Source organism: Micrasema longulum, unplaced genomic scaffold, assembly GCF_059751315.1.
Source record: "Micrasema longulum isolate JH-2025_06_02 unplaced genomic scaffold, ASM5975131v1 h1tg001841l, whole genome shotgun sequence".
In the NCBI taxonomy this organism is placed as follows: domain Eukaryota; kingdom Metazoa; phylum Arthropoda; class Insecta; order Trichoptera; family Brachycentridae; genus Micrasema; species Micrasema longulum.
Window position 1 is genome coordinate 15,784 of NW_028279015.1, and position 16,437 is coordinate 32,220.

Consider the following 16,437-nt stretch of genomic DNA (forward strand, 5'->3'; position numbering starts at 1 on the left):
TAAATAACTTGTAAAGAATTCAAACAATACAATTTTGAATAAATTAAAAAGGTCCATAATTTTTCTACTTTCGTTAAGTTTTAACAAATTTAATGTTTTTAGTAAAAAAACGTAATTCAAAAGTTCCTGACTGATTCTAAGTTTGAAATTTATATAACGTAAGAATTTTTTTTGGACTCTTTCAAGAGAATTTTGGTGACAGTTGTATTAAGGAGTCCATATTGTAGAGTTATACTCTAACTGGCTTTTCATTGTGTGTATCTATATTGTTATTCTTTTCTGTTTGTGTTTTTCCTGTTTTTATTGTAAATAATTCATGTAACTTGTTTTTGGCCGGTGTTATCATTTTTTGATAGAAGGCCTTAGGGCCTTATTAGTAAAGCAAAAAAAAAAAAATTTCGATTGATTTACATTGATTAATTTGCCTCATCTCTTAATTTTTGCAAAATGATTATACATTGTAAGTACGTTCTTAATAATTAGGTTTATTTTTTTTTTCAGTTTTAAAGCTGATTTTATATAATTATATGTTGATTTATATGTCAAGCATTGTATTAAAAAAAAATTAACATGCCAGATACAAATGATTTTTTGTGTGCCAATATATCACACCTTAGACGTTACTACAAAGTTATATCGTCACTTTTGCTGACAACTGTAATAAATTCTAATCAAGCTTTTCAGCCAGAAAGTACAGGAAAGTATATTTATGTCTATGACCCTTCATTAGTCGTAGGTCGTAATTTAGTCTGTGGTATTGTCTTTGTGGCTCCAAAAGATGACAGCGCCGCGTATCATACATCATATTATCAACCAATACGTGCTGTAATTTGTTCCTAAGCTACTTTTGTCTGTATAAAACGTGAGTTTATTACTTAATTTATTTTGGAAGTTCGACGAAGATTCATAAAGTTTGCGAATTAGCATTAGTAAGTTTTAGTATTTTTGAGAAGGGAATATGAAAGTCTAGGCATTTACAGGTCAATCATTGGCTGGCTTAAATGGCCACTTTACACACTATGTAACATTCAGCAATATGCCTTTGTTTAAACTTCTAACACTCAGATTATGAGGACATTGTATAATTCCTTGGTAAGAAGTCGTTTGGAGTTTAGTTCCATTATTTAGTCGCCACATGAGGCTCGATACTCTTTAATGGTGGAGAGAGTGCAAAAAAATTTCTGCGCTATCTGTACCTAAAAGAGTGTAGATATTATCCTTGGCTCTTCCCAACCGACTTTTTACTGGGGATGCTAGGCTATCAGTCATTATGGAGGAGGAGAGACGTTCATTTGGGTGTTCACTTTTTCCAGGTGATTGGTGGTCGCGTACATAACTCAGAAATTCTGATGGATGTAGGTCTGTTCGTACCTGATAACTATCTTCGACAAAGACAGCATTGATTGTTTTACCTACCACGATGCAGAACCAACCTGCCAATAGTTATGCGGGTTGGTAGAGCAATCTTGCTACTTAATCGCATCGCCTCGGCTGCCGACATATTTCACGACAGTGGGCCTTCCCTTAGGAAAGCACTTTCTGAGTTTTAATTTTACTTTTTACATTTTGTTATATTATTTTGATAACATAACTATCTACTGTAATTTGTGATCTATTATTGTATTTAGAATGAATCGGGTCTTTTTTTGTAATGTTTTAAATATCTGAATAAATAAATGAAATGAAATGAATGAAACATCCACAGTTTCTCATTTACAATATTAAGCAACAAATTTAGATCTAAATAATCCCTAAAGAGGAAATTCAGCCTATCTGCAAACATTTGGACATACTCAAAACATTGTTGAACCTGTTTCTGATTCAGGCTAGGCAAGCTTAGTGTCTAATAAACTAGATGGCGGTGTTAACTCAAAACATGTTTTGGGGTGACTTAGATCGTTCTTTTTCTGGACTCATATGGTTTTTCGTGCCGTAGAAGAATAAGTAAATTGTAATTCTGATCAACTGACAGATCAAATTTACTGTCTATTATTTGTATGAAGTGTCGACTATGGACAAATTTATATCAGAGATTAGATTCCTGCTATCCTGCGTTCGATTTCCGGCAAAGTGGATGAAAAATATTGGTTTTAAAGTAAAATGTTGCTATAAGCGTAACACAACACAATATCAATTGTCTTCAACTTAATACAACGCGTTCACGGATGTTGCATTGGGATCGCGAATACGATAAACAACCATGGTGAGAAATTGTTATCACGTCGCTTATTAGCACGTCGATAGTTATTTGTGATTGTGCTACAGATCCGGGTATCTGACAGGACTTATAAAATATCCACGAATATATATAATTCAACTACAAACTATAAAATACTTCCATTTCATTGGTTTATTTAATAAAGGATCTTGGCATTACTTTAGACAGTAAACTCTCCTATCGTGTACACATTGATAATATTGTAAACATATATCTCAAACTTCTCGGTTTTATCAATAGAATGACGACGGATTTCAAAAATATTAATACCATCAAAACTCTTTATTGCTTACTAGTTCGACCCCATCTAGAATACGCTTCTCCTATTTAGTCTCCATTCTACAGGACTCATATTGACCATATCGAGTCTGTCCAACACCGTCTTCTAAGAAAAGCGGCATGGTTGCTCGGATTACAAAGGAGTAATTATTCCTATTTTGAAATAGAGCAATCTCTTAATCTGCCTTCATTGGAGAGACGTTGAACTGAGATGGACCTTATATGCATTTTCAAAATACCTGATGCTATAAGTGATGTCTCATCTCTTCTGCAATGAAATCTGCTATTTATAAAATCTTCTAAGAGCAACTTTTGTTTTTATGCCCCAATGTCCAGAATGTGTAGATTAGTCAATTCATCACACGACTTGGAATTCTTTGGGATAGATCTTCCGGCTTTTCGTAGATCTCTTTGCGACTAAAACAGTGTGGGATGAAGTTGGATTGGCATGGTTTAGCTTATGTATTTTGTTTTGTTAATATATTGTATACCATTATTGTATTGCCCTTGTTTGTCTTCGCCACATAGTTTTATGTTCTTTTTGTTCAGTTGCTTGTATTTATGTTTCTTGTTGTAATTAGCTTAGGCTGTATATATAATAAATAAAATTAAATTAAATTTGCAACAAATTAAATCCATTATTTGTAGTCCTGTTTTGCTCGAGTAACGTACTAAATTCACAAGTAGTAGCGAAGTCTTCAGATAATTTTATTTTTTTATATTTTTGCACCACAACAGGCCAGGGGGCCCAATTACAGCGGTGAATTACATCACAGAACACCCAGGCTTGAGAAAAATCACATTTAATTTTTGTGTTCTCACCGGGAATCGAACCCGGAACCTTCCGTCTGTGAGTCAAGCGTCTTGACCACTACACCACGGAGGCCGCCATCGCCATAATGACGATGATGCTAACATTTAAAAATGCGCCTAGCTTCCCGCTGTAAAAGTTAAATACCATTTGTATAAATCTTATTTCGTGAAAATATTAATGCTAGGAAATAGGAAGTTGCTAAATAAACAAATATTGCATATTCCATACACATCGTTTACATTTTCAGGTAATTGATCTTCAGTAGTGAGATGTTCGACTATGGAACAGATAGCTTCAGTGAGTGTCAAGATTGAACCTGAGACTAGTGGTGTAGAAGGAGATATTCTCCATACTGGGGAAAGCACACCATGTCCTTACAGAAGCGAGGAACCTGGTATTGCTACCGTGAAGGCTGAACCAAGGGCTGAAGATGTAGGAGGAGAAATTCTCCATACTGGGGGAGGGAGGCCATGTCCCCATAGAAGCGAGGAACCTAGTGTTGCTACCGTGAAGGCTGAACTGGGGATATTCGATATAAAGGGAGATATTCTCCTTACTAGACAAGGGACATCATGTTTCTCCAAAAGCGAGACACAAGTTGTTGCTACCGTAAAGGCTGAACGTAGGACTGGCGATGTAGAAGATGGTATTCTCCATACTGGAGAAGGGACGCTATGTTCCTACAGAAACGAAAAACTAGGTGTTGCTACTGTGAAGGCTGAACCGAAGACCAGTACTGAACAACAGTATACTATAGAGAGTGATATTTTGATCTTCACGGAAATCGACATAGCTCATCCTGATATAAAACAAGAATGTTTGGAATCCTCTCGCAAAGCTGAAGTTGAATCTAGTGAGTAACACTACATTCCACCTTATCATTTAGGGAGTATAAATGTTGAATAAGAGTTTGAAATGTGTTCAGAAATATTGTGTAGGTTGGGCAGTTCCTTTTTTTTATTATGGATAACTTATATAGTTCCTATTGTAGTCAGTAGCCGATAGGGGGGAGTACTCCAAACTTCCTAAACCCACAGTGCCGAGTAGCGAGTATCATCCGTGCCCGCCACATCTTTACTTTGCCAACCGTACTCAGTTCAGTGCTGGCCGACACCGCACTGTTTTAATTTAATTTATTTCATTCTGAACTAATTAGCTTGATAGAAAATCAATAAATTGGCAAATAGGCGGATAGTGTTAGTGTTAGCTATCAATAGTAAATAAGTAATCATACCAGCGTGGATTAGCTCAATCAATATATAATGTTTCCCTCTGGGCCCAGTCAGGGTCTATTACAAGTAGGTCCCCGGTGTCCGCTAAAAGGTGGCCCAATGCTTCCCACCAGGTTTATATTATGACTTTATCTTTTCAGGCTCTAAGTCGACAGCACTATTTGTGGAGGGTATAAATCTACCGTCTCATAGTGCAGGACCACTACCCGAGTGTGAATACGAAACAGGACAGAAGAGAGAGACGAAGAAACCTCGTAATATACATCTGTTGACGAGTTCTGACAAGATACGGTTTTCATGCTCAGAATGTGACTATAAAACTCAACGGAAACGTCAATTGAAACAGCACATGTTAATACATACTGGCGAAAAACCGTTCGCATGCTCAGAATGTAATTACATAGCTCGACATAAAAATAGTTTAAAACACCACTTGTTGATACATACTGGCGAGAAACCGTTCTCATGCTTAGAATGTAATTATATAACCCGACAGAAAGGTTATATAAAACAGCACATGTTAGTACATTCAGGCGAAAAACCGTTCGCATGCTCGAAGTGTAATTATATAACTCGATATAAGAATAGTTTAAAACGCCACTTATTGACACATACTGGTGAAAAACCGTTTGCATGTTCAGAATGTAAATATACAACTCAAAAGAAAGATCATTTCGATCAGCACATGTTGATACATACTGACGAGAAATCTTTCGCATGCTCAGAATGTAAATATACAACTCAACAGAAAGGTCATTTCAATGAGCACATGTTGATACATACTGGCGAGAAACCGTTCGCATGTTCAGAATGTAAATATATAACTCTACGGAAGTATAATTTAAAACAGCACATGTTGATACATGTTGGCGAGAAACCGTTTGCATGCTCAGAATGTAATTATATAACTCAACGGAAGACTGATTTAAGTAAGCACATGTTGATACATACTGTTGAGAAACCGTTCACATGCTCAAAGTGTAATTATGTAACTCGATATAAGAAATGTTTAAAACAGCACATGTTGATACATTCTGGCGAGAAACCGTTCGCATGCTTAGAATGTAACTATGCAACTAAACAGAAAGATTGTTTAAAACTGCACATGTTGATACATACTGGCGAGAAACCGTTCACATGTTCAGAGTGTAATTATGTAACTCGATACAAGAAATGTTTAAAACAGCACATGTTGATACATACTGGCAAAATACCGTTCGCATGCTCAAGATAACTCAACGGAAGGGTCGTTCAAAACTATAAATATACAATTATATGGAAGGATCGCTTAAAAAAGCGCAATATTGATATTCTTTAGCTAGAAACCGTTTGCATGTTTAGAATGTAAGTATGCAAGGTTGCTGAAACGTTTCTTATGTAAACACATAAGAACCCTTGCGGATGAGAAACCGTTTGCACGCTCAAAATGTAATTATCTAACTCCGCAAAGGAGTCAGGTTGTCTGAAAGACTATATACATACTAGCGAAAAACCATAAGCATGTACAAAGTGTTTCATATTATTGTAATGGCCACAGAGACTTGTCTCTTCGGGTCTAGTGACGGCTCCAAATACCCACTATCAAGACTATCAGGCCGGGCGATAGATAAATAGTATAATTTTATTTTATAATTGTTTATTGAGATAGATTTTAAATTTCAATCTAGTACCTACTAGATATACCAACCAAGTCAATCAAGTTTTGGGGTAGTAAGCCTTTTATTACAGTACTGTCGGCCTCGTGGTGCAATGGTCTGCACGTTTGCCTACCATGCACGAGGTCTCGGGTTCAATTCCCGACATGGTTAATATGAAATATTTATTTAGAAGAGTGTTTTTCCACTCAAAATATTTCACAGTCCCTGGACTGGTACCTGAAGCGTAAGACTGATCATCTTACCTTCATGTAACAAAAATGATCAAGGTACACTGCGATTGGTTTGCCAATGCAGCGCCCTATGCACCATTAGGTACGGAAAGGGAATGATGATGATGAAGCCTTTTATTAAGATTAAGAACCTCTAGCGGTGGGAAGTAGGGAAGTACGACAGTAACAGGGACGGAGCATTACATTATACTTTTTTTTAAGTATCTTAATATTTATTGTGGGTTTTTACTATATAGTTTTTTCAGAACAGGTATTTTTGTATTTTTTTTAGTTAACAACTTCATACTATTTTTCTTTTCTCCTCCCTCTTTCCTTCTCTCTTTACCCCATCCTCTCTGCATAATATAAATATAATATTGTCCAGTCTACACTCACTTAGGGCCGGTTGCATCAAAGTTGGTATAAATTTAGTTTAAAGTTAAATATTTAAACTTAGTTAAGGCTCAATATCTGGTAACTGAAAAATTCCGTTGCATCAACATTATTTTAGTTAAGTTAAAATTAAGAATGTTGCCACTGTAAAGGTTCAAGTTTCACCCTAAAAATTGTTGGGATTTTTGCGCAAGCCCGTACTTGTTTATTTACATGCAGCAATACACATACCCCGCGACGCGTCTTTGGGCACAAACGTTTAAATTTCGTTCTAATTTTTAGTGTGTGCGAAAGGGCGAAGCAACACTGCGCATTCGGAGAAGAAAAGAACAAAAGGGACATCGTCCTTTTTAAACTAGATGAAAAATTAAAAGAGCAAAAGCTAAAACAAAATAAAGAACTTTTTACTCTAGAAGTAGAGCAAAAAAATGACATTTTTCGGGCAACTATGGCAGCCTTAAATGCCCAGAAAGAGTTGGCTGAGCTCAATCTAGCTCTATTTAAAAATAAATAAACAGCATTTCAATACAGTGATGATTTAGATTTATTTTACACCACGCCGCTGATGATCAAGTCCTGTGTTTTGAAAAATAATTAACAATTAAAAATTCAAATAATTATTAGTTCTTCACTTTTTTGAAATTCGAAATCTTGCGATAAAGTCGGACTCTTCCCACAAAAAATGGTCCGTTCGTGGTTTGAACAGTTTTTTTTTCGGTTTAGAATATACTCGATGATAAATTCGTCATCAGAAGACGAACAATTAGATAAAATTGACATTTTGCGCAACTTTTCACAGATCAATCGATAGATTTCAACACTCACGACGCTTTTTTGACAGATGGCAGATCGCATTTAACTTTAAACGGTCCCCTGGCGGCCGGTCAGATAAAAGTAACTTTTTAAAAAACATTTAGTTAACCTTTTGATGCAACGCATTTTGACATAAAAGTAACTTTTATTTGACTTTAGCCCTGACTTTAACTTAACTTTTGTCGATGCAACCGGCCCTTAGAAGGTTGCAAAAATTCTTACCCATTGATACTAAACACACTCTTGTACAAGTGTAGGGTCCACAGTCCATATTCACTGACACACGTGTTAAATTAGTTCACCTGAAGTAGACTAATGACTTTAAAATATATATATACATATATATATATGGGAGTTGCTTTATTATTTACCTTGCTTACAATATACAAGGTTTATATTTCAAAAGTGGATTTTTCTGCAATTAAATTTCTTTAAATTGGGATGTGGGCCAATCAGGAACTTCTCAGCATTTTCTCATGTGAAGAGGAAACCGCTTAAAACTCTTCAGGAGAATCCGGCCTGTTGGCAGCAGTCAACAGGCCTTCCGTTCCACTAGAGGAGTGTTCGGCATTTTCTTCCCTACTTTGGTTTATTTTAACGTGACTAATGACTAACGATGCAATATCATCATTTTCTATCGAATCCAATAAATTCGTATAATTCAACTCTTATAGTATTGCACGTTAAACCGGGAGCATTGTTCTGCAGTACATTCACATCGTCCCTACCAAGAAGAAATGAACTACAAAGGAACGTCGTCTATAAAGAGACCACAGGACGCAACGCCAGTGAGTCAGCCCGTTCACTTCACTTCGATCCAGCTCGACGACGTCACTCAGTTTCAGCATGTAGTTCATGTGCAGTCTCTTGATTTAAAAAAACGTAAATTATTAAAGTAAGTCAAAAGTGATGGTATTTGAAAGGGATGGTGAGGTTACTGACTGCATAATAAATGTAAACAACGAATGTCTCGAACAAGAAGAAGAATTTGTGTATCTTGGAAGTATGTTTTAAAAGATGGAAGAGTAGAAAAATATGTTAAGAGGAGAGTAAATGCGGGTAATAAAATGAACGGAGCACTAAGCACAGTAATTGCTAATAAGAATATGTCGATCGAAGCTAAACTGGCATTGCACAACGAAGTTTTCGTGGCAACACTTATGTATGCAAGTGAAACATGGAACTGGCAGAGGAAGGATGAAAGCCGAGTGAACGCGGTTAAAATTCAATCTCTTAGACGAATGTGTGGGAAATCAATGTATGACAGGGTTACGAATAATGAAATCAGGCGAGAGTGTAAATCTGAGTCAAGTATAACTGATAAGATTAAAAAAGGCTCTCTAAGATGGTTTGGTCACGTATAACGAATGGACGACGAAAGAATGGTAAAACAAGTATGTATGGCGAAAATGAACGGTAATGTGAGACGAGGACGACCGAGGAAGACGTGGCATGATCAGATAAACCAAAATCTGATTAAACGAAAATATCTACATATTTATAAACCAGTGTTTTCAATCCATAACTTGAAACTCGTACATATTATTATATTTTTACTATTAAGCATCGCAGCGAAATTCAAACGAACGCAGAAGCATCCTGTGTATATTGTATTACCATATCATTAGCAACTAATAAAGCAATAGTTGTCCTTGTCACGCTCATAAGCGCGTCTGAGCGCGAGAGAGAAAGAGATTATTTTCATAATGCGTATACCGTGCGATGTCATACCATGGGCTTTATCACGGATACTACACAATGCGTATGTGTAAATATACGCGCTAGCTTATAAAAATCCAGTAGGTATGACAGTGCGCGTGCGTTAGTGCAAATTGGACATACATATTGTGTGAATATTTTTGTTTAATGTAAAAAATTTCAATATTGTTGTTTAAGACTGGTTTAAGTACATGCTTTTGTAATTTAAATATTTTTTATTTACCAATGAACAGAATATAAACAAAAATCAAAATTAAAATCTAACATAAGACATTTTTAAGAATATTTTTTTAAAGGGTGAGTCCAACGGGGCTCGGACGCCAGTAACGTAATTTTTTTACCACGACGCCAGTTTCAAAGTTTCATTTTTTTTTGCATATTTTTTAAATTTTATATTTATTTATTTATTTGACGGACTTATGCAGTCCATTCTGACGATGGTAAATACAATGTCTTATAATTAATACAGGCACTAATAAAATAAAATACAACTAAATAAAATTAAAGCTAGGACAAAAACAAATAAAAATTACTACCTCAAGACAAGATCCGGTCTATCTTAGTGATTTTTATAATCTACCAGCGGACCCGACAGACGTTTTCCTGCCCGAACGTTGGCTTGCCTGCTATTTATTACCTTGGAAAAAGACTTTTCATTGATAAGTAGATACCTAGGTACTTGCTTGTGATTAAATTCCAAAACATAAAATAAATATTTTTTCAAATATGGCATTTTTTTTTGCAAACGTCAAACTCCGGTATTCTCACCAACAGAGGAGTGTACTTATGTAGGAATACGATTTTTTAAAATGTATTGAATTTAATATTATTTACGTACTACCAAAAATCCAGTAAAAATAAATAAATGGGTAGAAATTATAAGGAATTTAAGGAAAGAATCTGATTGAGATCCACAAAAAACAAAATGCTGTTTGTAACATTCAAAAATAAACTTTTTTATACACAAAAAAACAACGTCTTTCCGTTTTTTTGTAAATGCATTCACCTCGAACGCAACCCTGGTAGATCGATGAATAAAAGATTTATGCTCCTTACGCTTACATATCAGATTGAAAATGTTTATATCTGCGAACACGCACAGCGCAAAGATCTATATTTCTCTGAAAACCGCACGTAAATCGGTTAAGCTATTCAGTGACTTCACACGTACGGAGGAATTATATATATAAAGATAGAGACTTACACCAAAAAAGTTTTACAAATAAAGGCTCTCTCAAAACTCCTGTGCGGTTAACCCAATTTCGTTAAAAATGGTGTGTTGGACAAAACATACAGCGGCGTGGTTTGTGAAATAATAATGAAATAAATCAGATTATTTTTTCACAACGATAAAGGGTGAAAGCTCTTTAACTTCACAAAAGTCAACAGATGGAAGAATTGAAGAAATATGGATGTTTAAGCATTAGGAAAATGGTGTATGTTACAGTATTAAGTGACCACTTAAACCAGCCGATGAGTGTTCATAAAATGTAAATCTGTAAGTGCCTAGACTTTCATATTTCCTTCTCTAAAATGTTGTCCATCTCTGTTGTAATTGGTTACTAAAAAAAGAGACTTACCAAAACGAAAATTGCTCGGATTTTTAAAAAATAAATTACACGTGCATTGGACGTTCCGAAATAAAAAAATGAATATTAAATATGAAACATAAATTTATAAATATTATACATTCTAATGAAATTAAACTAAAACTAAAAATAGCTGTACATAAAATGGTGTCCGATACAATAATTAGTTAGTTGCCAGTATGGGTTAGCATGTGCGAGGTTAAAATACTTTTTCGCGTACATTTGTATTGACACTTTGAGCATGAGAATGGTTTCTCACCAGTATGAGTTGACTGGTGCGATTTCAAATCAGCTCTCCGTGAACATTTATATTGGCACTCTAAGCATGAAAATGGTTTCTCATCAGTATGAGTTAACATGTGTGATTTCAAACGACTACTCTGTGAACATTTATACTGGCACTCAGAGCATGAAAATGGTTTTTCACCCGTGTGAATTGACATGTGTGATTTCAAAGCACTTTTCCATGAACCCCTATATTGGCACTCTGAGCATGAAAATGGTTTTTCACCAGTATGAGTCAACATATGTGATTTCAAATTACATCTCTTTGAACATTTAAAGTGGCACTTTGAGCATGAAAATGGTTTTTCGCCAGTGTGAGTGAACATGTGTAGTTTTAAATGTTTTTTCAGCGTAAATTTCCTTTGGCACTCCGAGCACGTGAATCTCCTCTCACCAGTATGAGTTAACTGGTGTGATTTTAAATCACCACTCCATGAACATTTATATTGGCACTCTGAGCATGCGAATGGTTTCTCACCAGTATGAGTCAACATGTGTGATGTCAAATGACTTCTACGTGAAAATTTTAAATGGCAAGTTGAGCATGGGAATATTTTCTTAATATTTTGAGTAGGAAATTGCGATTTCCGAAGTGCTTGTGAACCTAAAACAAGAATAAAGCTATGGTTAAAACCACCTTAAGTCTTATAATTTACGCTAATGTTAAAGAATTTCTAGACAATTTTAAAACGAACTTTATTTTTTTCTTTTATATCTTCAGTTAGCTTATATTACGTAGTAGATTAACTTATATTTACACTTGCTTTACATATATATCTTTTAACATAATTTTACAGTTAACAAAATATTTATTTTTAAATTCGTTCAAACTTTATACATTCAGGCATCTCTTCATGCATTTTCAAGCCTTTATACATAATATAGTTTATAAACTTTATAAAATCCTTAAAACTTTATAAAATCCAGCCACTCTGCAAGCATTTGGGCACACTCAAAATATTGTTGAATTAACTACCTGGTAAAAGTAGAAGTATATAAAATTGGAAAATTGTTATACAGTGTGTAAAGTGGCCACTTAAACCAGCCGATGATAGGTCATAAGCCCTGTAAATGCCTAGACTCCCATATCCCCTTCTCAAAAATGTTTTTTCTCTCTGTTCTCCAAATAAATTTTAAGATACTAATGTGTTTTTTTAAATTAAGTTCAATATGAGTTTAAACCCTCTGGGTACCATCATCCATAGTCGTAATCTCAGAGCAGATAATCTGGAAGGAAGTGTTACTTACTTGATTCAGTTTTGTTACTTGAGGAATCCAAACATTCTTGCTTAATGTCGGGATAATCAATTTCTATCTCTGTGTAGATAATTTCAACACTGCTTCTTCTAGGCTGGTCAGTACTAGTCCCTGGTTCCGTCTTAACGGTAGCAACATATAGCTCCTCGCTGCTGTGGTGACGTGACGCTACTTCCCCAGTATGAACATCTCCTTCTTTATCGCCAGTCCCCGGTTCAGACTTCACGGTAGCAATCCCCGGCACCCCGCTTCTGTGGGGACAAGACGACCCTTCCTCAGTGTTGAATATATCACCTTCTACACACAAATTTCTCGTTGCAGTCTTCACGGGAACAACACCTGCCTCTTTGCTTCTGTAGGAACATGAAGCTCCTTCCCTATTGTGGAGTATATAACATTTTACGTCGCTAGAATCCGGTTCCGATTTCATGGTAGCAAAACCTGGCTCTTTGCTTCTGTAGGGATGCGGCTCCCTTTTCCCAGTATAAAGTATATCGTCTTCCACATAGCAAGTCCTCGGTTCAGTTTTAATATTCAATGAAGCGATATCCATAGCTTTGTTTTTAAGAAAGGCAATAAATGTCCTGAAAAAGCATTCAAAACATTTTTTTAAAACATTATATAAATATTCGAGTACTTTTTTTATTTTTTATTTAAATTGAAAACTTATTATTTTTTTGTAAAGAAACTCATTTAGGGACATGCAGATAACAATATTTATTTACAGAAGATTTTATATTTTGAACTATTACATTATTTACAAAAGCAGAATAAAAATTATGATACACTACAAATTAAAAGGGTGTGAAAAAGTTTTAAAAATTACAAAATAAACACAATACAAGGTTTGAAAATAAATTCAAAATTATACATACATAATACAATATGTAAAACAATGTTTGATTATGTCCAAATGCTTGCAGACTGGCTGGATTTGGAAGGTTTCAGCTCTTTTACTTCACAAAAGTCAACAGATGGAAGAGTTGGGGAAATGTGGATGTTCAAACATGGGCAGAATGGTGAATGTTACACAGTGTGTAAAGTGGCCACTCAAACCAGCCAATGACAGGTCATAAGCCCTGTAAATGCCTTGACTTCCATATTCCCTTCTCGAAAACTTTTTCCCTCTCTGTTGAAATAAATTTCAATCTGTAAAAGAAAAGATTTTAAAAATGAAAAGTTAAAAAATTACATGTATGTATATTACATGTAAGCTGAACGAATACGAGAGTGCAAATGTAAAAAAATTACAAGAATGAAAAAGTTTTTAAAATTAACAAAATATATGTACCTACCCAATACAGGTTAAAAAAATATCAAAAGCGTATTAAAATTACATATACATAATACAAGCTGGTTAGGCCGTTTGAAAATGTGTCACAGCGTAAATAAATTCCTATACCTGTCTCCTTTTCTCTCGCCCACTTGAATCCTTTCCCTTTTGCACCTTTATAGTTCCAATAACTATTCAGTTGATTATTTTTCCACCTGGGGTCAGTGTCCGCTTTGACCGCGATTGAAGTGCATGTTCGGTGTGAAGTTTTGCCGCTTAAGCTAAAAAATAAGAAAATCTACAAAAAAGGTCAGTCCATTCACTCCATTTCCTTGTAATCCATTTGCGCTGTGACATATACAAAATTTAATATACCTACCGTCGAGAACCAGCTCACGCATCGCTACAAGCTAAAAAAGTATGAAAAAGCATGAAAATTATTTAAACTTAAAAATTTTGTACCAAAACGGATGTTTTGAAAAATACATAGTAAATGTACACATGCTTCATAACAGAAGCATTTAAATTTAAATTTTATTTAACAGGAAAATTTTAAAATTAATTGGATACGCCAAATTTACTTTGGAGGTTGCTATGTTAAATTTATCGCCCGGACTTTGATCATAACTTTTTAACCTCACCGTGAGTAACCAACCTTTTTTATACGGAAGTCAGGTACTGACCTTTACAGCGAGTACATGTGATTGCTGTATCGCTGAAAACTAAGTTACCTGAGTGATCGCTATTGTAATTTTGTAAGCCTGCATCGCGCAATAGTTTCTTCGTCACGAACCTATCTCGCGACTCTTCAAGTGCCTTGTTCAACCCAGCCTCCGTAGAACCTGCTCGCGAAAACAAGCTCAAACAGTACGGTGGAGAACTCTGATATAAGGTGAGCGCTTGTATTAATTTTGTAATGTAATCATTTAGATAGTGGTAAAAAAATCTTAAACAACTAGTTATAACTTATATTATGATCAAAATGAACAAAAAATATTTCATTTACTATATTACAAGTAATTATATTCAGACGCATTATGTTTCCGATTTTTTTTTTCGTATTTTACATTCTTCATTTGATTGAATTCTTTAAGCAGCTGTGTATGCGTCATCTTCCTGTTTTTGAAGTTCACGCAAGGGTTGTTGTATACCCTCATTGGTTCTTAAATATTATTAACAATATTTTGAGTTTGTCCAAATTTTTGTAGACAAGGACTGGATTCGACTCCCTGGGGAGCTGTTTACATTAACATATATGTTTAAATATTATTTTTTAGTAGGCATGATGAAATCTTACGGAGCTTAACAGTGGTGAATAGTTCTCTATTAGTATTGGCTCTACGTAATGCTTCATTGCTGGTTATCATATCGGTCCAAGATATTCTTAACATTCTACGGTGGATCCACATTTCAAATGCTTCAAGGCGGTTTATAATATTAACTTTTAGAGTCCACGCGTCTAAACCGTACAGTTAGACAGACCATATATAAAATTTTACCATTCGTTTAAGCTTAAGGTTTATATTATCGGCAGAAAAAAGATTTTTCATTTTGTTAAATCCTGTTCAGGCTGCTTCTCTTCTGCATTTTATCTCAATGTCGGGGTCTAGATTTTCTGTGATGATACTGCTTAAGTACCTAAACTGTTTCACTCTCTCAATTTTGATACCTTTAAGTTGGAGATTTACATTTAGATGACTCTCTCCGTAAGATTTCGTATTTAGGCCATGTGTTGAGAGATGATAAATATGCCATACTTCAGCTTGTCACGAAGGGGAAGATCGAGGGACGTAGAGGGGTTGGAAGAAAACAGCTTTCCTGGTTTCGAAACATCCGAGCATGGACCAGAATTAGAACTGTGGAGGAGCTGTTTCGCACTGCTCAGGATAGGGAAGCTTTCTCCCAAGTGATCGTCAACGTCGGGGGGACCCGACATGACACGTGAAGAAGAAGAAGGCATGATATTGTCAATTACTTTCATCACAAAACGATATTTCTTCTTCTTTCATTTACTTCACATGTATGTTTCATTATTCTAATTTTCTTTTTATTAATGTATTGGAGTTCGGAGCGGCGCGGCGTATCACCGCTTAAATCAATCAACAAACCTGTAAGCATATTAATTCTCAAGAAAGTCAAGTCTTAGGAACTAAGTATCGACATCTGCATTTGTTTCGAGACTGCCAAATTCAATTGAATATGACGTCTCATTGTCTTGGTAGGTACATTGCAAAACGCATATTTACTAATGCTAAATTAAAGCAAAACTACCCTAGTTTTAATTTTATTACTATTTTTGTTTCAGCTGTTAGCAAAATAAATAAAATAAGCTAATGCTAATTATATTAGGTATATTACGAATTCAAAATTCTTATGATTCCATCACTAGACTGTTTCAGGCAAGGAGCAGAAGAATCAACGCTAGCCTCGTGTAAGGTAGTTTCTGGCTCGATTCCCGGTGAGAGCAGAATAACTAAATATGATTTTTCTCAAGCCCGGCTGTAATTGGACCTCGTGGCCTGTTTTTGGATTGTAAATACAATGTTACTTTTCCAAGTTATACATTGGAATTAATACTTACGTTTTGCGGTGATTTTGTTATGAAAATTTCGTTAATTCGTCAAATAATATTGTAAATTGCGTATTTATTGTCTACGAAATGGGACGCGTACTGCTTAACAGTGGTACCACAGATAAG

At 35.1% G+C, this 16,437-nt stretch overlaps 2 protein-coding genes across 4 annotated transcripts; one reads left to right on the top strand and one right to left on the bottom strand.

Annotated features, from left to right (window-relative positions):
* Positions 1–756: 756 nt before the first annotated feature.
* On the top strand, positions 757–6,684 carry LOC148273770 (uncharacterized). Of its 2 annotated transcripts, XM_088238221.1 has the most exons (3): positions 757–862; positions 3,559–4,164; positions 4,684–6,684. In XM_088238221.1, exons 2-3 carry the CDS (start codon positions 3,591–3,593, stop codon positions 5,775–5,777), a joined length of 1,668 nt encoding a protein of 555 aa, XP_088094347.1. In that variant the 5' UTR covers positions 757–862; positions 3,559–3,590; the 3' UTR covers positions 5,778–6,684. The 2 variants fall into 2 exon arrangements, 1 of the variants encoding a protein (XP_088094347.1); XR_015824479.1 differs by lacking the exons at positions 3,559–4,164; positions 4,684–6,684 and adding an exon at positions 1,314–1,661 and having other exon boundaries at positions 768–862.
* A 4,313-nt stretch (positions 6,685–10,997) lies between these two features.
* Positions 10,998–16,423, bottom strand: LOC148273771 (uncharacterized). Of its 2 annotated transcripts, XM_088238217.1 has the most exons (5): positions 16,321–16,423; positions 13,869–14,020; positions 13,342–13,615; positions 12,458–13,050; positions 10,998–11,813 (listed from the first exon to the last, which is right to left on the bottom strand). In XM_088238217.1, coding segments are annotated over exons 3-5 (1,317 nt in total). In that variant the 5' UTR covers positions 13,344–13,615; positions 13,869–14,020; positions 16,321–16,423; the 3' UTR covers positions 10,998–11,091. The 2 variants fall into 2 exon arrangements, with proteins under 2 accessions (XP_088094343.1, XP_088094344.1); XM_088238218.1 differs by lacking the exon at positions 13,342–13,615.
* Between the last annotated feature and the right edge of the window lie 14 nt (positions 16,424–16,437).